The 22078-nt window shown below is 36.0% G+C and overlaps 1 protein-coding gene across 22 annotated transcripts in view; it reads left to right on the top strand.

Moving 5' to 3' along the window:
- Positions 1–22078, top strand: part of LOC106077152 (sorbin and SH3 domain-containing protein 1-like) — a 148311-nt gene that overhangs the window by 122552 nt on the left and 3681 nt on the right. For 19 of the 22 annotated variants that reach the window (XM_056021383.1, XM_056021390.1, XM_056021382.1 and 16 more), the window contains 10 exons: positions 7484–7632; positions 16025–16723; positions 18026–18129; positions 18950–19035; positions 19295–19504; positions 20257–20371; positions 20460–20570; positions 20690–20852; positions 21276–21645; positions 21818–21985. In XM_056021383.1, the coding sequence (XP_055877358.1) occupies positions 7484–7632; positions 16025–16723; positions 18026–18129; positions 18950–19035; positions 19295–19504; positions 20257–20371; positions 20460–20570; positions 20690–20852; positions 21276–21645; positions 21818–21985 (2175 nt within the window). Of the gene's footprint in view, positions 1–7483; positions 7633–9643; positions 15261–16024; positions 16724–18025; positions 18130–18949; positions 19036–19294; positions 19505–20256; positions 20372–20459; positions 20571–20689; positions 20853–21275; positions 21646–21817; positions 21986–22078 lie in introns of those variants that run through there. The other 3 variants (XM_013237920.2, XM_056021384.1, XM_013237921.2) reach the window with 3 other exon arrangements.

The raw sequence follows: 22078 nt of genomic DNA, 5'->3' as shown, positions 1-22078 counted from the left end.
CAACAATTTTTAAAAAAATATTTTTCTTTTGTGATTCTTGTTCAATCAGACAATGGCGCAGCTGACTTCTTTTATTTGGGACAGCTATTAATAGCTGATTTAATAAATGTCCATACCCCAAAATTAAAAAAAGCTTTAAAAGGAATGTGTTCTGTATATGTTTTGCAAAACTTCCATCTGCTACTCCATTGTGTGTGTGTGTGGCTCGCTCCTTAGAAACCAAGAGTTTATACACTAGTCTCTGAGAATGATGAAGTGAAATACATTTTAAGTACGAAAAAAAAACAACAACATTGGTAGAACTAATAAATAAAGAGTGTATGTTTTGTGGTGAACGGACAGTACTGTAATACTTCATGTCTATAGCTACTTACAAAATGTTCGTATATCTCTGTAGTCCTCGTGAGCACACTGTCCTGTTTGGATCAGGGCCCTTCACTTTGTCGACTAATGCCTTTAGTATTGTCCCTTGCAATTGTTAGAGCGTCTACCCAGTCACGGAGAATTTCTAAAAATAATCCTTTTTATGTTGTTGTTGTTTTTTAAATAGCTTTGTTTAAGTTTGTAATGTATAGTAAATTCGGTCACTGAGTAATATGATTTAGGCCCCCCTAAATTGCGCCCACACCCCTCTATACTCCGCCCGGCCCATCCCTGTTGATGCGTCTACATTCCAAGCAGTTGCTATTTCTAATTGTTCCTACTTCTGCTCACGATTGATACCCGGATGAAGTAAACAAGGGTGAATGAGGAACCAAACTGAAAAGGCGCGAACAAGCAGATGGTTGTCTGGTCCTGAGGACAATGTACCCAGAGTAACATCTGGGCGTCCCAGCGATGCTGGCGTCCCACCTGGCGCCCACGACAGCGCGTGTAATCGTCGTGTTAGACGCCCCGTATTCATGTCACACACTAAGCAGACGACATTAACCGTTGTCCTTGGTCTTGACATTTTTATGATTCAGTACACAGAATGTGTTTCGATTTCTTCGGTTTGTGCACATAGAACTCGATCTAATTAATCTGCTCTTCAATCACGGAAACAAATTCATCGGATGTGTGATTCGAGTTGGAAATAGTGTGCTGTGTGATCAGTGCTAAGTTCGATAACTCCTGTAGGACATATTTAGATTTTACCAATGTGTCCATCCCTTACCTGTATAGTGTGGCTTACATCGCAAATAAGAAAATACGATGATAAGAAATCAGCTTCATAAAGATGGTAGGCTTCTTCAGTACTTTATTGACTTCATTGAACCGCGTGAACTTGGAACTACATCTTGACTGTGTTGGCCCTGTACAGGATTTATTTATTAGAACAGTCATAATCACTGCTATGAAAGGATTTATTTATTAGAACAGTCATAATCACTGCTATGTCGTAGACTTACGACCACAATGATGAGGCGGTGCGAAGTAAGCAGTGGGCGTAGCAAGGGTGGGGGGAAGGAGGGGGGAGAATTTGAAAATCCCCCGGGTCCCCACTTGAGAAGGGCGCCCAAATGAGTGTTTATTACATTAAATATTAAGCATAATGCAGAGGCCCACTAAGAGGTCAAGCCCCCGGGCCCCCAAATGATGGACAATTCTTAGCTACGCCCCTGGATGTAAGCAATAGGCCTACTAATTGAATGTGGCATAGTTTGCTTTAGTGTAACCAAATTATACACAAATGTACATTTATTTTTTTTTATAACAAGTCGTTGTTTTTTTTTCCTGTTATTCTAGTAGACATTTTGACTTGTGTATATCACTGTCTAGAAAAACACACATAAAGGGGTGGGGTGGGGGAGTGTGCTGGCAGTGTTGAGATGGTAGAGATAGTCCCTGTACAAATCAATACTCTTAAGATGTTTTAGCGAGAAATGTGAGACATGTTTCTTCGCTACAACAAATACTGAGTTGACATGTTCTTGTTTCATCATTGGTCAATGTTTTGTTTGTTTTTGCCGTGGTACTATGCGTAGTGTTTAGACTAGTTTACGTTACGAAGGAAACTAAATGGTTGACATACCACACGCGCGCGACACGTGACTCGCTAGAATTGACCTCGCAACTGGTTGGAGAGTTTCTGTTGTTGCTTGTTTGTATAATGCCAGTGAATTTCGTCATCACTGAGAGTCAAAGTGTAAAGGTTGACAACATGACGGCCACGCCCTCTACTAGAACGGTAGGGAACGTTGAACCCACGGGAAGACCCTAAATGGTACTGCTTGGCTCTGCAAATGTTTGGCAGGAACCAAAAGCTTGTGTGTGTGTGCGTGTGTTTGTTCGTGGTAAGGCGCATAGTAAAGAAAATTTTCTGAAAAAAAAACAACAAACCAATAATGTTCATAAAACAGTATTTTCGCGCCACCGCAGCTTGCAATGAAAGTAGGAAGTAAGTTCATTCAAGTTGCAGACGGTTACATTAATAAGGTGAAGGTCATACTCAAGTGAAGCTAACATACATTTGGTCGTCCTGTGTGTGGGTTAGGGTTAGTGTTGACTCGTCTGAAACTTAAAATGTGTGTTCGCTTGGAACAAACATGTTACTTTTCAAGCTCCCTATCAGGATCTGTATGACATTCCGTACACACGTTCCTTTGACCTCTTAGTTGTTCACTAACAAACGATTTTGATAGATTCGCATCCGGAGCGCAGAAATTCGCGAAATATCGAAAGTTTTCTATTAAAACTTTGTATTTAATTTTCGGAATTTCCTCACAATGGCCGCATTCTATATATGGAGCTTAAATACAAATGTTGAACAGCACATAATAGACCTCTTTCTTTTTAAACATATTTTCTTTGATTTTTCTTCAATAGGAAATAGCTGCTTGAATGCGTGTGTTTGTATGTACAAAGTTGTGTAAACAAAATGAAATCTATAATTCTTTGGTGCGCAACTCGCCATTTTGGGTGCAAAAAAAAAAGGAAGGGGCGGTTCCAGAGAGAGCGCTGGCTGTTCCACTCAACTTGTCAGATATTAGAATTCATGCGTTAAAAAGTAGAGGGAGCGTTGCAATGCGGATCCTTTTATTGGAAGTGCGTAAGAAGAAGAAAAAAGGAGTGGCGGGTTCTGGCCAAAGTTATGTATGCGTTTGTGTAGGGGTTTTATAAAGTGAGCCGTTCCTATACAAGTCAAAAGTCTATGTGAGAGTGCATTACGGTGCGCATCAGAAAAAGAGACAGCGGGCCATTTTAATTCAACATAACATAATAATGATAAGGCTTGTCTTCGAGTTCGAAGATTAATGAGAAATGCATTATTTCCCGTGGCTACGCAGCCCCAGCTGTGACCTACATATTTTGCCACACCCATGGCCTTTGTGGGTGACCTCCAGATGTCTCGTTCTGAAGCCGCATGCAACCAGGTGCTCTCTTCTATGTCAGCTAAGGCAAGTTGGCGCCTAAGCTGGTCTTTAATGCGTTTCCTCGGGGCACCTCTGTTACGTCGACCACCTTTAAGCTCACCAAAAAAAGACTGCTTTTGGCATACGTTCGTCCTCCATACGTGCTCTAGCCAGCGTCGGACCATAAGATACTAGAATACTAAAAAGTATGTTCGGGCCATTTTATTGGAAGTGAAAACAAAAAAGGAGGAGGGGGTGTTCCCTGGGAATTTCATCAACGGGCTAGCCGGTGTGTAGTGCTAGTTTATTTATACAAGTTCATCGGAGCTTAAAAGTTCACCGAACAGATGATATAAACTATTTCTGTGTCTTGCACTACAGCTATTCTTGAATACGATTCTATTCCAAAGTGACCGAAATCATTTCACTAACCAGCCTTCATGTCTTCTTCTCTATCGGCGTGAATCCACGCTACAACAGATTGCTGTCGATATAAAGCTACTCTATCAAAGGTGGCTACTGCAACAGATTGCTGTCGATATAAAGCTACTCTATCAAAGGTGGCTACTGCAACAGATTGCTGTCGATATAAAGCTACTCTATCAAAGGTGGCTACTGCAACAGATTGCTGTCGATATAAAGCTACTCTATCAAAGGTGGCTACTGCAACAGATTGCTGTTCTGTCGATATAAAGCTACTCTATCAAAGGTGGCTACTGCAACAGATTGCTGTCGATTTAAAGCTACTCTATCAAAGGTGGCTACTGCAACAGATTGCTGTCGATATAAAGCTACTCTATCAAAGGTGGCTACTGCAACAGATTGCTGTCGATTTAAAGCTACTCTATCAAAGGTGGCTACTGCAACAGATTGCTGTCGATATAAAGCTACTCTATCAAAGTGGCTACTGCAACATATTGCTGTCAATATAAAGCTACTCTATTACAGGTGGCTAGTATTTCGGATGGAGAAATTCTTTTTGTGGAGAAATCCTTGTCCATGTTTGTGTGATCTTCCCATGGAGGCAACTCAAATCGTTGCTACTCAATTGATACAGTAGCACTCGGTTAGTGATGGTTATACTAGCTGTACGTGCTGCTGGAGTTAACTACTTCATGGCTATCTTTTCAATTAACATACCTTAACTCCACCACGTATCACAGGCTAGCTTTATTAACTCGTCCAGCTATTTAATTAACTTACAACGTTGTGTTATTGTTGTGGTGGTCTTAGTTTTTGTGGTAGTGCCAAGCTGTGGTCCTCACATTACGACACACCTAGATATCAAACGAGATGTGTGATATTTATGTATGGCTTTTTTTTTTCTTTTTTTGGTAAAAACATCGGATGTATTTGTATGTTGTCAACGCAGGCTTATAGAACCTGATGAAATGCTCAGGAAAATCTTAATGAGGCTTTTGCTATTTTACCATTGGGGTCAAAAGAGTGAAAGTGGATCGTCAAAACATTACAAAGTACACTCGTCGTTTGTATAGTGAATGTAAGCAGTCGTCCTTGTAGAGGCTATCTTCTGAAGTATCTTATTATCAACCTATGACGCCATCATTATATGTGTTCGCTGTTTCTCCACCGTGTTATCGCATCTATCGATTGTGTGTGTTTATATGTGTTGACCTTGATAACAATCTTTACGAAAGCGTGTACGTGCCAACAACTCGACTCGTTCGATGTTTAACACGTTCTTACCGGTGGCTCGGTTTATACTCACCCTCACAGCTAGCATCTCACACGATCACATGCATAGCACGTGTTGTGTGTACTCTATGTTGTGTGTTATCTTACAGACCTAAGCAGTGGCTGAGTTCTCGTCCTTGAAAATGTCCAACATAAAGAGCCCTTCTGTGTCTTGATCCACAAACATATCAAATGAGAACCCCCAACACACACACACGCCTTTCGTGCCATATCCTCACAGCTATAAACTACGATAAGGATGAACACACAACTTGTTTGATGCTGTAGGCCATTGTAAGCTAATGGAAGTCTTTAAACTTGTTTATAGTGTGTAGCTGTGATGTTTATTACAGGGTAACTTCCCTTTGTCGTCTGCCAAAAGTGTTAATAACTTCATTGAGCTAAGTTCCGGATATGTAGTGTGTTCATTAGTGTTAAGCTTAAGAAATAAATTTCAAACAGTTGAAATAGTGTTTTATTTTTCTTCTTTGTGAAATGAATATATTAGAATTAAATCGAGTTCCGATAAACTTATATCTCTATGTCATTGTGAACACAGTGTGATCAAGAGTTTTATTAGCAATTTGCTGACCATAGAACAGCTTACATACATTAAACATATTTAGTGCATAAAGATGGATATTCTAATGTCTGAATTAAGTTGGACTACAATAATCAACCCCCACTGACCTGTGATTTAATCTCAAAACACCACTGAGGAGGAGGAGGGGGTATATCGCATGGGATATGTCTGGATACATCAAAGGGCTGACTGGATATAACGTGTGGATAAAGACATGAATCAGATGGTACTGGCATTATATAGAGAAAGTCCACGCCAAGTCACACGGACAATGTAGGTAGTCAGACAGATCCTTTAAGAACATATCTTGTTGATTTATTCTTTGTGTTTTGTTACATTTATTTCAGCATGCAAAAAGTGAGAGTTAGTGTTTGTAGTTGACTTTAATGAAAGCAGTTAATAGTAACGTCTGTAATCTATAAGATAAGATAGTCTCTCCACAACGTTCTTTCTCTTTGATATATTGACATGGACAAATCCTAACAGTGTTTTGTCAATGTTCTAAATGGCCACGTTGTATTCTGTTACACCACACACACACCTACACACGTTCCTGGTAATCTGATCTTCTTGAACTGACTTATTTACATGATACTTTTTCTTTCTTTTTTATCTCATTGTTTTTCTTTTTTTTTCCCCACAACTTCTTTCACTCTCTCTCTCTCTCTTTCTTTATCTTTCTCTCTAGACTCTTTCTCCTTGCTCTCTTTCTCTTTTTTTTTTCTCTTTCTCTCTTTCTATTTCTCTCTCTCTCTCTCTTGTGTTGATTTAGTTTCTATTCTCTGATCCACATAGCATAAAATAGAATCACTGCCTGTTGTTTCTACTTCTGGTTCTGTCTCTTAAAAAAATTTTAGTTACAATGTTGTTACCATCTAGCCTTTCAATGGACATTACAAAGTAGCTCTATTGGATGCTAGCTTGAAGGTTTTAATCCATATGGTGGAAAGTGTAAAAGAAAAATTTAGTTACAGTTTTGACAAGATTGGGTTAGGTAACTTAATTAACTAGGTCTGTGATGCTAATCTACAGAGTGTAACAGTGTTTAGAAAGTTTGGTATAATGAATGTAAGCACTACACTAAGTCCTCACAAGGGTCTCAAAATTGAGTCTATACAACCAATAATGACCTCAATACTTTGTACAAATCACCACACACACACTACTAGGTTGAAACATCCCCACAAAGTAACTCACTACTAGGTTCAAACATCCCTACAATTGATCTCACTACAAGGTTCAAACATCCCTACAATGGATCTCACTACTAGGTTCAAACAACCCCACATGTAGCTCACTGCTAGTTGACCTGACAACTGTGAGCTGATTGTAGTAAAGTGAATGCACACAGCTGATGTTTCGTAAACAAAGTGAAATTGTTGTAAATCTATTAGTGATTTGATCAAGTTTAATTGAATCTCATTCAAATAACTACTAGACTATACAAGTGTGTGGGGGGTTGCTATTCAGAAGTTAGGGTTTGAAAGCCTCTTGAGTCCTTTAGTAAAGCACACCCCACCCCCACCTTTTTTCATAGGAGAAACCTTGAAAGTTAATAGACTTAGTTTCACTTTTTTTTTAATGCAAAACTTCAAAACAAAATGTTTTGATAATATTTTCATTTAAAATTAAGTAAAATCCTGACACTATCAAATCTTGCTGCTAGTCATTCTGTATAATTAATATCTTGTACATTACAACATAAACAGTCTCACATCTTTGAAATCGTAAGATCCCTACAAGTTTTTTTTAACCAACACAAAATTAGAGTAGTGTAATGAAGTCTTACTTTTATCTTTTATGGTTGGGTTTAGAAGTAATAATTATGTGTGTAACATCAGGGGAAATAACTGTTTGGCTGTACTTTCAGTTCAGAGAACTACACAGGACCCATCGAGCGTGCAGATGGAGATGGAGGTGAGGATGAAAGAAATGCTTCAGAGAAATACAAGAAAATTGTCCATGGAGGCGACATACCCATGCGTGGTCTGCAGAAACCTGCTCCTGAGAAAACAAAAAGTAAGTTGTCGTCTCATTCATCGTGGACATTTATTTAAAGTTGACATTTTAGTTTGATCCCTGGTGTGTAGACATTTTTTTTCTTTTTTGATCCCTTCCACTTGATTTTCGTGTGTGTACATCACGCTGGACATTATGTTGGTGGTGGTCTCCACTTGTCACATCCAAGTTAGACAATCATTTACTTATGTCTGTTCTATTCTCCTCTTTACTTTGGGCATATCTATAATTGAAGTGTTTTTAAAAAGGTTTTGTTTTAAATGTCCAATAATTTTAGTGAATTGTTATGCTTCTATATATATTGTGTTTTATTTGTAATACAAAAGAATTGCATGCTGGGATTAAATTCAAAATATTTTTATAGACATAATTATTGCATTACTTTAGTAAAATTACAGCAAGAAATTTTGTCTGAATAAAATGGTTTCATACTTTCAGTAAGGGAACTAGACTGTCATGTGACATTTAACAAATGAAACAAAATGTCTGAAAGTATTTAGGAAAAAAATAGACTACACCAATACATATTGTCTGTCCCTTGCATGCATGTCACATTAGCTCTGACTGTGTGCTTCAATTCTCAACATGTTATAATTCTGTGTTCTTCTGGCTTGGAATGGTGGTCTTTCTAGAATCTTAACTCTAGTCTGTATCTATGTCATTCATACATTACTTGTAGAGTGTTACATGTCAATACTGTTCTCATCTATTGTGTTATAAATGCCAACTCTTTGTCACAATGTTTGATGTTGTTTTGAAAGGTATTTTTATGTTGATCATTATGGTCACAAGTATGAGCCCTGAATTGTCAACTCAAGATAAGCTCAAAGCTCATTACCTGCTTCTCAATTTCGTTTATGTTAGGCCAATAATGAAGAGATTACATCAAATACTGAAATTTGAAAAAAAATTCAATCTATAAATACATCCTTCTTGTGTTTCTATCCACCCATGAATGTTGAGGACAGGAACTTTTGAAAGTGTAGAATATCCTTTAGTTTAGAATTTTAAAACTGTTACCAAACATTTATTTTTATTTCTCAAACATCTGTTCTGCTAATTTAGAATGAAAACTTTATCATTAGCTCATTGGATTTCACAATTCATTATCAGTTGTAAACAATCAATAAACATTTTATCTAGTGTGTGTGTGTTGTCTTGCTTTTTGTGTCCGTACAATTTTATCTTTGGTATTTTGTTGTTTTTGTAAAATGAAATATTTTAAGTTGGGATTTCTTCAAAGTTAATTTTTTTTTTTAATTTATCTAAGCTTCCATATTTGCTTCAGCTATATAATTATTCATCAGAATTAAAATTTTTCCGATAATATTTTTTAATATATAGATTTTTCAAAGATTTTGATCCTTATTCTATTTGCTGTGTTAATAAACATCTCCACACACACTGATAAATACTTTAGCGCTAAAATATTTGATAAATTTGTGGATAAACATAAGCCTATGCATATATCATACCCACTGTTTGGGAAACTCTTATAGAAGCAATCATTGTGTTGTAAGTCTACACAGTCTCATCCTGCTTCAGTTTTTGGAGTCTTTGGATTTATTTCAATGTAAGTATTTTTTTAAAAAGCTTTTAACTTTTTTTTACTGCACTTCCCATAATTTATATATATGTTGGTGACATTGTTGACTTTTTTTTTGTTCATTTCTTGTTGAGTAATCTCTGGCTTAGCTCTTTTATTGTTGTCACATTTAGATCTCTAGAAGTCATAACATTAAAGACAACAATTATTCAGATTATTTTAGTTGAAATAATAATTGAGAACTTTAAAGTTTATATGCCTACTTAAAATTTAAAAAAATCTATTGTGAAAATACCAATGATTAAAATTTGTTTAAATGCTTGCAATATAAACCCAAAAATAAATTTTTATTACTGGTATTTTAATGTAATAGAAATTGTATTCTAGACTGCTGTTATCATGAGTTCATTACATGTCAAATACACACATTTTTTATTTCAGTTTTATGCTGCTAGGCTGAAGTAAAAGTACAAATGCTGCCTGTGAGTACAGTGATCAAGTTCTGGGAGATGCTCACTCAAGTGGAGTATTGAATTATTATTGTATGCAACACAGATGTTGATACAAAAAAAATTACAGCTTTTGATTGGACAGCAAGTGTCACACAGGAAGAGTTCATGTCACATGTGTTCTTCTGTATGACTAAGTTTGGAATCCCTACCTTGAGATCAATAACATACATATACAGAAGTGTATGACTATATAATTTAGTGATTTGGATTGTTTTTCAATTCATTAAGATTGGTCTATTTCAATTAAAGTCTGGTTTCTATTGTGATACAATATTGACAAAATGAAACAAGTGAGTTTGGGTTCTTGGATGAAACTCTGTGTTTTATGTCCTCCATAATTCTCCATAAAGTAGAGACTGCAACTAGTTTACAACTGAGACTTGAAGCAGCTGCTGTGTCTGGTTGAACCAAGCATCACATCAACACTTCAGTTTTACCACCTTCCTATTGATTGAAACTCTGGAGGTACAGAGACTCACATTCAGAGATATTGATTTAGATTTGGTGTTCAGCTCAACTGTGTTTGGCTAACAATTCAGACAGATGGATTAACCTGGCTTACCCAAAAATAAACAAAACTGGATCGTCTTAGCCACATTCTTCTGTTTCATAATCTTGTGGGATATTTATTTAAGGATGTGTTAAGAATATTCTTATTAAAACATGATGTGACTGGGCCACTTTTGAATATCTCAACTCATCAGTGGATTAATGAATTACTTATAGGTAGAATTGATTTCCTATTGATCTACAGATAAATAACAAGCTCCTGTGACAGATATGCAAATCTTTTTGTTCACAACTAATTTGAATTAATGCTCTTTTGAGTTGTCAATAAACAAAGTAAATCAGGAGATTAGGGAATTCAGAGTTTTTGTTGACATTTAAGAACTGGATCAATACCATCTGTAGCCCTGAGGACACATTGGCAGAATGAGTAACTGAACTGCACAGTTTTAGTCACTCTGTTGGTGTTGGCAACATTATTGCTGTGTGGTTTAGAGGGCTTGTGATAGTTTTGTTTTATGCTCGCTGGGAGTCAATATCATTTTAATGGTTCTGAAAACGTTATTCTTGTAAGTACTATGTGTTGATATAGTGAGATACTAGTATGGCCAGGCCCACCTGGCAGACCACAGCTTATGACTCATTCCTGGCAGCAAGTGACATTTCCAATGATCAGTATGGATATTATGGTCAGTACTTAGATGATATTATTGATGAAGACTGTGATAACCAGCTGTACATTGACCAGGACTACATAAAGGTCACTTACACCGATGAGCACCTGAAGGAAAGAGACTACTATACCTATGAGAGTGAAGGGAGGAACTATAGTCATCCCTTCCTCAAAGACAAGTTTTCTGAGCAAGCCATCAGTGTTCCCATACACACACAGAGTATAGATGAAGAGGATTCTGTTCCAAAAGAATCAAAGAATGTGTTTGAGGTGATAACCAAAGAGACTATTCGTTGCTCTACCTCACCGAGTGGATCTCCCAAAAGGGATGCAAAGAAAGAGACTTTTCCAAATGAACCAGCTTTCTTCACACTAAGACGCTCAGACACTGCTCCTCAGTTAAACAACATCAGCAAAGATTCTGCATCATTTAGTGTCACCAGCGACAGGTCCTCTCGCCTTGACCCCCACACATATCAGTCTTATGCCGCTGGCATTTTATACTCCTCTGGAAAATCAGAAAAATTTCTCAAGCTGCAGAAACATTTTGAAGTGCTGGGACGTATTAGTGAACTTGAAGAAAAGACAAAGAACCAACTTGCTTGTAGGCAAGAGGTAAATAGTGAAGAAGGATTTGATGAGATAGAAGAAATGACTGAACTTCTAAGTGAACTGGCAGACGCTCAAAATAAGAAAGAGTTTTTCTACAATACAACAGATACGGATAAATTTCATTGGAGACAAACTAAAGAAAAAGATCTCCAAAAATCATTGGGAGTGAAAGACAGGCTTAACTTTTACAAGCAAGCCTTAAAATCTGAAAACTCTTCTTACAAAAAAGAACATGTTCCACGGGGCAATGAAATGAAAAGAGGTGTATCTTTTGGATCATTATACAGTGTCTATGATGACACTCAAAGTAAAAGTCATAAAACAGAAGTTCATGTTAATCCTGAAAGAGAAATCAGTACAAAACCTGCTCAGAAATCTTATATTGAAATAATGGAAAATGCTGCCAGACAAACCAAGAAATTACCCATTTATGGCACAAACATTGGTGTTAAAGAAAACCCTTATGAAAAACATGTGAAGGCAAATGTTGGTGCACTGAGACAGGCTTATGATACACCTACTCTACAGTCTGCCACATCTACACCTAACTTATCATACAAGGTTCACAATGATAAGAAACCATACACAAGTTCCTTTCAGAGTCCACTTAAAACAGCAAGGTCAGAATCTGATTTGTCTACACCAAAGTTATTGTATGAACAAACTAGTGATGAGGAAGAACAATTTGTGGCTTCTTCCTTAGAGACTCTGCCATCTTACAGTGATCTAGAATCTCATTCCCAGCAGTATCCAGTTCGTTCTCATACGCCAGCTCCCCAGTTCATGCAAGATCAATTCAGTGATAATTTGTCGACTGGAAGAACTGATTCTGAATGCTCAGAAACTACTGAAGTTGAAGTTTACCAGGTCAAAGTTGCTGATGCAAAATCAACAAACAGTTCAAAAAATGATTCCCTTGGATTACACATTAGAGCATCATCAGCTCCTCATGCTGAAGGAACTCTCACAACTGCTCCAGAGCTCAACACTCTCACTAGAACAAACTCATCTAGAGACACTTTTTTCAACTCTGAAGCTACGTTAGAACATAATGGAAAGATATTCAACATAGATCATGAAACTAGTTCTAAGTCATTTGATGGTACTGCAACTCAGTTGAGTATCACTGTTGATGACATACTTTTTAAAACACTTGGGTCAGCTGACACTAAACCAGAATTTATTGATGTTGATGATCAGCTCATTGATGAAGGGAATCAAGATAGTCTGTTCAGAAGACCTCAGTCTAAAGACATATTTGCCAAACATTTAGATTCCACTCATAAAGTTGGAAGTGGTCTCCACAAATCTCCAGGGCTTGATGAACAAACAAAGAATTACACCAGATCCAACATCCACTCTTGGGGGTCAAGTCCAAGGCTTTTAAGTGACCATTCAGATAACGGCTCATCAACCCCTACTACAGTAATTAGTAAATATTCTACACCAAACATCAGTCAGTATGAAGAACTTATCAAAAGAGCTCGTCGTGAGAGATTGGCTAGGAAAGGTTATCTCCACAGCTATGTGAATGACCCAGCTTCAGTTGGCTTTCAGCCTTATACATCTCTTACAGAGACAGACTTTAGATTTAGAAATGCTTACCCTTCAGATTTAGAGAAACCTGGCACTGGATGGACCAACCAGGATAGTGAAAGAGAGAATGCGTTAGATAGGTTTCCTTTCCAAGTTTCTGTTCAAGGTCAATCATCATCACTGGATTTAGATAGACATAGAACTGAAAGTAAACCTACTCCTATGGTGGCTCCAAGCCAAGATGTCTCAACAAAAAAATCAATCTCTCATATATCCAGCCATCATGACTATGTCACTAAAAGAACAGAAGCCCCTTTTCAATACTCCAAGCCTGGTACAATGTCCCATTTATACCATGAAGAAAAAACAAGTTTTGGCAAAGTAATTTTAGATAAAGACTCACAGGATAGCCGAAGCAAATATCAAATTTTACAAAGAGAAGACAAATTTTTGAGGAAGTCTTCTGAAAAATCTGATGGTAAATCCAGTAACATGCCCGATGTTATATTGGATAATAACATAACAAAAGGCCAAATGAAAGTTAGCATGGACAAATTTTCTGTTGAAGGCCCGTCTGTTTATAATGCAAATACTTCAGTAATACCTGAATACAAGTCCACTTCATTTAAAGTTGCAAATCTGAGAAGACTAGCTGAGAATAATGAATTTGCTGGGTCAACATTTCCTAGAATGAAAGTTACAGATAATTATGTAGAGAAACAGAAACCTGGGCCTCAATCAGACAAAGCTCACTCTTCAAAATCTATACATACTAATTTAGCTCAAAAAGATGTAACTGTTCCTAAGCCTTTGCCAAGAACACATCAATCAAGTTTCACTAAGGATGAAACATTGAACAAACAAAACTTGAATCAGTCAGAAACATTTCTTGAAGTTAAAGGTCCAGGAGTATTGTCTAGATCTATCTCACGTGTTAATGATCAATCTGGCAATATAAAAAAATGGACTTCAGTCACAGATATGAAATCTCATGCTGACCCAGACAGCTCTCCTAGTGCAAGCTATTCATCTGATGGTAGTACAGGAACATTTATTGTAAATCCCAGTGAGTATGAGAGAACTTTAGCAATGGAAATTACTGTGCAAAGTAAAGCACAAAACCCTCAAATGATTGGCTATCATAATGAAGACAGATCAAGTCAGCATCTCAAGTATATTGCTGGAGATCCAATTGGTACAAATCTAAAGACAAGCTATGGGATTAGTGAAGATGAGACCCATAGATCTAAGACATTGACACAGAGCAAAGGTTCATTTACAAGTCAACAGAAACCTTCTGTATCTCAGTTAAAAAATGTTTTTGAGCCTCTGCAGCAATCTATGTATAGAACCAAGTCTGCACCTGACTTATCTGACACTAATGCATCTTCCCTATCTGTACAACGAAATTCATCTGGAAATTTAGCTGATCTCAAAAAGCAATTTGAACCTAAGAAAAACTCAACATCTACAAAATCTTATGGGAATGATATGAATCTGTTAGGAAATTCTTCTTTGTCAAAGTCTGCAAGTGCTATCCATACAGTCACCAAACTGACAACTGACTCTAAAGGGAAGTTTGTAACAAATAAATCTCTGAGGAGAGAGTTCAAACAAGAGTTACCTCCCAAAGTTGCTCCTAAGCCACACAATGACCCTTACAATCCAACCAATGTCTACAAAGACGTTCAAAGTGTTAGAGAAGGTAGACAACATGACTTCCCTGGAGCCCAGACTCCTTCCAGTGTTGGAAAAATGACTCTAGAATATTTTGATCAGATTGGAAGAGAGTGGAAAGTAGGTGGGGTTCTGAAAGCCAGGAGCATGCACTTAAATGGTTTCAGTTCTAAAGAGGCTGTCAACTCTCCCCCCAAGGGGAATAACAGTTTCTATGAAAATTATCAAACAGATGACATGAAATTAAAACAAACTGTTGACCAGATGAACTCTCACAGTGTTGCTAACATTCTTGCTCAACAATCTTCAAGGAATTCAAACAGCAATGAGAGCAAAGTCAATTCATTAAATACTGACAAAGTCAATGCACTTAATAAAGTCAATGCTTTCACCACTGACAGAAAGAAGCCAGTAGAAGAGAAGAATGATTTTAATCCTAATATGACATCTAAAACTCCTCAAACACTGAACAGATCACAAGAGAAAGTTGCTAGCAATAAGAATTCATCTTTTGAACAAATTCTTGGTAAATCTCAGTTAGTTTCTGTATGGGTGAATCAACAAGGTATGTCAAGTTAGATGCAGTTGACTAGAACATGGAATCTAATGGTGTTATGCTAGTCTAGTGTATTTGGCTTTTTTTTTTTGTTGTTGTTTTTTTCTGTTTTTGTTATGTGAAACAATGTTTTTGTTGTACACTTAAACAAAGAGTTGGCATCTGTATAATATTGTGTACCTGTTGTAATGCTTCATATCTCAGTCCTTCTTTCATTCTATAATATTATATATATATATATATACCGGTATATATCTTGAACACAATAACACTTCTTTTTTAAAACAAAAAAAAATACCTTCATGCTACTCTGATATCAGTACCTGCATCTTAGATAAAATAATGTTTCTTTTCAATTAGTTCATTAACATGTTGCTTTGGAAACACCCTTTGACCTCTAGTGGTAGGCAGCAAGAACACTTTCTATATTCTATTCTTTGTGCCATTGGCTGGAACATTGATCATTCAGCATGCTTGTGCGGAGTGGAATTTAGTCGCCTATAAATCAATTTTTTTATCAGAAAGATTTATTTTGCTGTTTTTATCATTTCCATGAATTCAAATCAAATTATTTTCTTGGCAAGTGTATTGTTTAAGTCTGATTTAGTGACTTTTGATTAATGTGCTTATAATTTGATTTTCATTTTTTGTCTTTTAATTTCTTTCAGAAAAATTTAGCTTTTAATTTATTTTATATCATAAAAAAAAAGAATTTGCTTTAGTTTCTCCCTGTGTCCATTTGTTAAGATTGCATGCTTCATTCTGTCTTTTAGAACAAGAGCAACAACCACCTCCAGACATACCCCCTCCTCCCTCCTCAACATCCATTTCAGCCTATAACATTTCAGCCCATTTGTCAGCCTCAACCCCTTCCTTGACACCCCCTACCAATGGCAGCAGTGCACAGAACCAGCAGACGAAAGCCTCTGCAACAAAGGAGCGTATCCAAAAGAGCAAAGAGTTCTTCACAGCAGCCACCTCTTCTCAAGAGCAGACAAAGCCCAATGCTTCAGGATCTAGCCCTAGGAATGGTTACGGAGGTCCAACCCCATCACCTCCAACACGCAATAGTTCTTCAAACAAAGGAACACATTTTTCAGCCAAGTTCTCAAACTCCTATTCTTCTACAATGGACAACAAGAAGTCAATGTATGCCAGCAGCCCTTCCCTTTTGTCACCACCAGTGCCTCAAGGTGGAACCAAAGGGTTGATAGGAAGCTATGAAAACCTATACGGAGGCAAAACTGCTAACAGCAACATGGATACTAGCTCTCCTAAGCCTAAAGTAGATTTAGTTGATGGACACTACAGGTCGCGTTCTGTCCAGTCCAGTATTACAAGCCCTACAATTTTATCCCCTTCTGAAAGATACAGAGACTCGGTTCCTGGAAGTAGCTGGCAGAGTACTAATCGTGTATCAGCAGCCGAACAGCTTGGTTTCAAACCTCAGTCCCCCACATCTCCATCCAAAGGTATCCGGTGTTACTACTAGTATATATTTGGTCATATAATAACCTCAGTGCCTTATAACCTCTAGTCATTTGCTGGGTTTGCTTGCTTGCTTTGTTTTTTGTTCAACATTTTTTTATTTTATAAATATTTTTTACTGGTACGCTTTTTTTTCCTTCCTTTTTTTTAAATTTAAAGTTGTCATCCCAATGTATCCCAATGTAAAATTAAACAAGAAGTACCTTGTGTCCTAATTGTCACTCAATTAGCATGTTTCAGTGTTTAGATGAAATTATTAAGCCTGGAAGTCAGACCCCCAAATTTCACTCTTTTTTTTTTTTGTTCCATTTACATGTTCATTGTTATGAAAAATAATGAATAAGAAAAAAAAATGTATAAAAAGTGTTCAAAAACTATTTATTGCTTTGATTGCTTTAACCCAATATATATACATATATATGATGTATTTATCTATGTATCTCTATGTAGACTTACCAATGTATGTAAACAAGCATGTTCACAAATAAGGTCTGCTTCATTTGGTTATTATCTCGTAGTTCTTCTATTCTTGTGTAAAGGGTGCATTCATTATACATTTTTATCATCTAGTTTGTTTTTTTTTTATTTTCATTTCTCTGAATAAAATTATAGAATAATTTGACTTATTTGAGCACAATTTTTGTGCAAGACATGGCCTAAGAATGAAATCAAATCAAAACATTTTTTTTTCAATTTTAATAGTAATAATATTAGTTACTGTCAGAAGGCCTAGTTTAGGGGATTACTTTTTGGACCAATTATCATTTTGTAATCCTGTTAGATTTAGTCATGAACTTATCAATAGTTTCTTGCTCAAGCTAAGACTTTGTTGCTATTTATGCCAACTTCAGCAGCTGACTTATCACCATTAAAAAGAATGTCTTGTAGAGCTATATTAATTTCTTTTCATCAAAGGTAAAAAAAAACAGGGGAGAAGGGCATTATGTCTAAAGTTTCTTGCACAGTTTTGTTTCACATCTTACTAATACAATAGACTAGACACTACATGGCATTTACTAATATTCTGTAGTTGTGATATTGATATATTTAGTCAGAGGAAAAATTCGTAATATTAAAATATTTCTACATTTAGAAATAAAACAATTTACTTTAAACTTTTTATTATCCTAACTTTTGGTTGCTAATTAGATTTTCTTCATGTTTAGTCTATGAGTTTCTAGACTATATGTATCTTCTTTTAAAGCTTATTATATTACTGGGGACTAAATATATTCTGTTCTTGAGATTTGAAAGCTTAATTGAACACAGTGTATTATTTCCTTCAGATTTTCGCCATCAAACTTCAGATGTGATCAGAAAGAGTTTACCAGTGGATGAAAAAGAAAAGAAGAGAAAAGAAGAAGATGTAGCATACAGGAAGAAGAGACTGGTAACTTTTTTTTTTGTTTTTATTTTCTTAAAAAGAGGGCATTTTAAAATTCAGATCAAGAGGATTATTTTAAAAATGTTTTATAGTGTTTTTGATATACCATAATTTTGCTTTTAAGGATGTTATCTTCTTATCTTATCTTATATAATAGACACTCCTAGTAGAAGGCTAAAATGTTCTGCTACTCTTTCCATTTTTATGGTTACAATAGAAATAGTTTGCAGTACACTGTTTAAGATTAGGATACAAATGTAAGTAATTGGACTAAGAAAAAAACACTGAAGTATTTTTAGAACTAAGCCCCTAACTGTGAAAAGCAGTTAATGATGACAAATATTTTTAATTAGAACTAAGCCCCTAACTCTAAAAAGCAGTTAATGATGACAAATATTTTTAATTAGAACTAAGCCCCTAAATTTGAAAAGCAGTTAATGATGACAAATATTTTTAATTAGAACTAAGCGCCTAAATTTGAAAAGCAGTTAATGATGACAAATATTTTTAATTAGAACTAAGCCCCTAACTCTGAAAACCAGTTAATGATGACAAATATTTTAATTAGAACTAAGCCCCTAACTCTGAAAAGCAGTTAATGATGACAAATATTTTTAGAACTAAGCCCCTAAATTTGAAAAGCAGTAAATGATGACAAATATTTTTAGATCTAAGCCCCTAAATTTGAAAAGCAGTAAATGATGACAAATATTTTTAATTAGAACTAAGCCCCTAAATTTGAAAATCAGTTATTGATGATAAATATTTTTAATTAGAACTAAGCCCCTAAATTTGAAAAGCAGTTAATGATGACAAATATTTTTAGGAGGAACTGTATGAAGAAGAAAGAAAGAAGCGCATTCAATTGGATGCTGAGAGTAACTCTGCAAGACGGCATCATGACTTCTTTACGTAAGTTGTGTTCTCTTTTGTGCAACCTTTACCTGCAGAGGTTTTGTAAAAAGACCCAGTCATATTATTATTATTTCAACAGTTTTTGTTCAATGTTGTCATTTTATGTATTATATGATATTACATTTCACTCACATTCCGAAATTATATGTCAGTTAATTTGTTTTCTAAGATAAAAATTGATTTATTTAGTTGTTGTTTTCTCTTTGTTTTAGACTTTAAGTAACAGTAACAGATTTTCTTGTTGTGTTTCTTTTAGAGCCAGTCAGAAGTCTCCCATCTCACCCAATCGTTTTGATGAGCTCCCAAATCAAACTCAATCACGTCAAACTCTGTCTCCACCTCAGCAGCCCCATGTACAGACTAGCAAGCTGACTACAACATTGAGTGTACCACCCGAGAGACGAAGAGGTTTCCAAATTCAGGGCAAAGCCAAAGCTTTGTATAACTTCACAGCTCAGAACCCTAGGTAGAACTCTTCTCACAGTTATCAGTTTAAGAGTTAGAAATATTGTGTTCCTTTGAAAAACAACAGCAAAAAGGAAAAATAGAAAGTTATGTTCAATTTTAAATGTTTCTGCTTTTGTTGACGCTAATATAGATCTATCCAACAGCTTTATTTCTACCTTATTCTATTTGAATATCTTACAAATTACAAAATCTTAACAACACTTTTGTTTCTTTCTATAGTACAAGTCTCCTTCTCTTAAAAGTCTTTTATTTCAGTGGATTGTTGCAGTTAACTTTGGTCTTTTTTGGTCATTATCAACCATTCAAACTAATAATACCATATGAAATAGAAGAGAAAAAAAAGTAAAGTCAGATTATGATTAAAAAAAATATTTTCTTCTATCACACCTCCTAACTTTTTCCTTTTGTTCTGTTCTCTCTCTCTGTCCTGTCCTACTTCACCCATTTCTGTTTCTATCCTGTTCTTTTCTCGTTAACTTACACAAGCTTGCTAGTAAATTTAAGTTCTGAAAAAGGAAATAAAACCGCAGACAAAATACAACAAAGGTATTAAAAAAACATTTGAAAATAATTGATCAGAAACTAATTGAAATGTCTCATTATTTTAAAAGTTTTGTTTGTTATCTGCAAGCAGAGCTGTAATTGTCAATTGGATAAGTTTATTTTTTTTAATTGATATCTAGATATATATATATATATATTTTTTAGTTTGTTTTTTGTTTCAAAGATAAACTCTTTTTCTTCTGATAGAGAGTTGTCCTTTAGGAAAGGGGACACAATCTACTTGCTTCGACAAATAGATAAAAACTGGTTCGAAGGAGAACATCATGGCAGAGCTGGCATATTCCCAGTGAATTATGTCGAGGTAATCAATAGGATTATTTATTTGCATATTATTATAATTAAGAAAATGTTAAGTTATCTAAGACAGTTTCTGTTAATTTCTTTGCCAGGTATTAACCTCCATAGAAGCTGCTCATATGGCAGCACTGGATGCTGAGGGACAAGCCAGAGCCAGATATAATTTTACAGGACAATCATCAGTGGAATTGTCATTAAGAAAGGTGACAATTGTCACTCAGAACTAATGACTTAGAAATGTTGTTAATAATATTGTTAGTTTTAATACTTAGTAGTTAAGTCTAATAATGACATAATGTTAATTTAAATATGAATCAAACAGGGAGAAAATGTAACACTTCTCAGACGAGTTGATGAAAACTGGTTTGAAGGTCGTTCTGGTGGACGTCAAGGCATTTTTCCTGCAGCCTATGTCGAGATCATCCGAGAGCCCTCCACACCATTAATTACACCTGCACCATCAGTCATAACAACCCCTATGACAGGTATTTTTTTTATTCAATTTTAGTCTCACACTATTAGCTGTTTTTGTATTTATTTTGAGTTATTTCTATTAGATTATATAAAAAAAAAGTAAAGTTTCCCTTTCAGATCTTCCGATCTATGGAGCAGATGATGTTAAGGTCATCTATTTATTTGTCCAACAGTTAAAGAGCAGGGTGTCATGTGGCCCGCACAACGACCAACCACCTTTACTTTCCTCAACTAAAATCAGGTACCAATTACAGTTGGGTGGACTCAGGGGCGCCCTAATAGTCCTGAAATTCAAAATCCCATCCATCACCAAGATTCGAACTCAGGACCTCAGGTTCGGAAGCCGAGCGCTTAACCACACAGCCACCGCGTCCCCCATTAGATTATATAAGCCATCAAAATTATTCTGTTGACTTGTTTAACTTTGTTTTCAGGAACTCCTGAGATGTTATCTCCAGTTAGCATGGAGGCTCCAACACCACCTCCCCAACCCTCACCCAGTGCATTTAACCAGCGTTCACCTGGCAGTCAGCCTTATGCCTACAGACAACCACCCTCTGGTCAAAACAGATTCATGTATGACTCACAACCTCAGGTTGAACTGAGGTCACCAGATTTCACTGTCTATGGTCAGAAGGGAGTGTTGAGTCCTCCGTCAAGTCGCAGAGGTTATGGGGCCACACTTGACCGATCAAGGACATCTGAAAGTATCAACCCAACTCCAGGATCTAGCTTAAATTATGATCTGACATCAAGCAAAACAAGGTCAAATAAAGTAGCTGATGATGACTTAGCATTACAAAGGTTTGTTTCCCTTTCACTTAAAGTATAGAACAAACTGACATTTAAAAAAAATACTTAATTGGAATGTTTAAGCAAAATAAAGTATGCCTAAATTACATATATATACATATCTCAGTGAGGGCTTTTATATTCATGTATATATATATATCTTAACAATTCTTTTCTTGGCTAGGTATAAAGCTATTTACACATATAGGCCCCAGAGTGAGGATGAATTGGAGTTAAAAGAGGGAGATGAGGTTTTTGTGATGGAGAAATGTGATGATGGCTGGTTTGTTGGTACATCAGCTCGGACTGGTCAGTTTGGTACTTTCCCTGGAAACTATGTACAAAAACAATGGTAATTCAAGTAGTCACTTTCTTCATCGTTTTTTTTGTGTGTGTTTCATTCTTCTTTTTGTATAGTTTTTTAGAATGTTATCAGATTTGATCC

The sequence above is a fragment of the Biomphalaria glabrata genome, chromosome 2 (genome assembly GCF_947242115.1).
Source record: "Biomphalaria glabrata chromosome 2, xgBioGlab47.1, whole genome shotgun sequence".
Lineage (NCBI taxonomy): Eukaryota > Metazoa > Mollusca > Gastropoda > Planorbidae > Biomphalaria > Biomphalaria glabrata.
The sequence above is the reverse complement of the archived record's forward strand: the minus strand, read 5'-3'. Positions and strand labels throughout refer to the sequence as shown.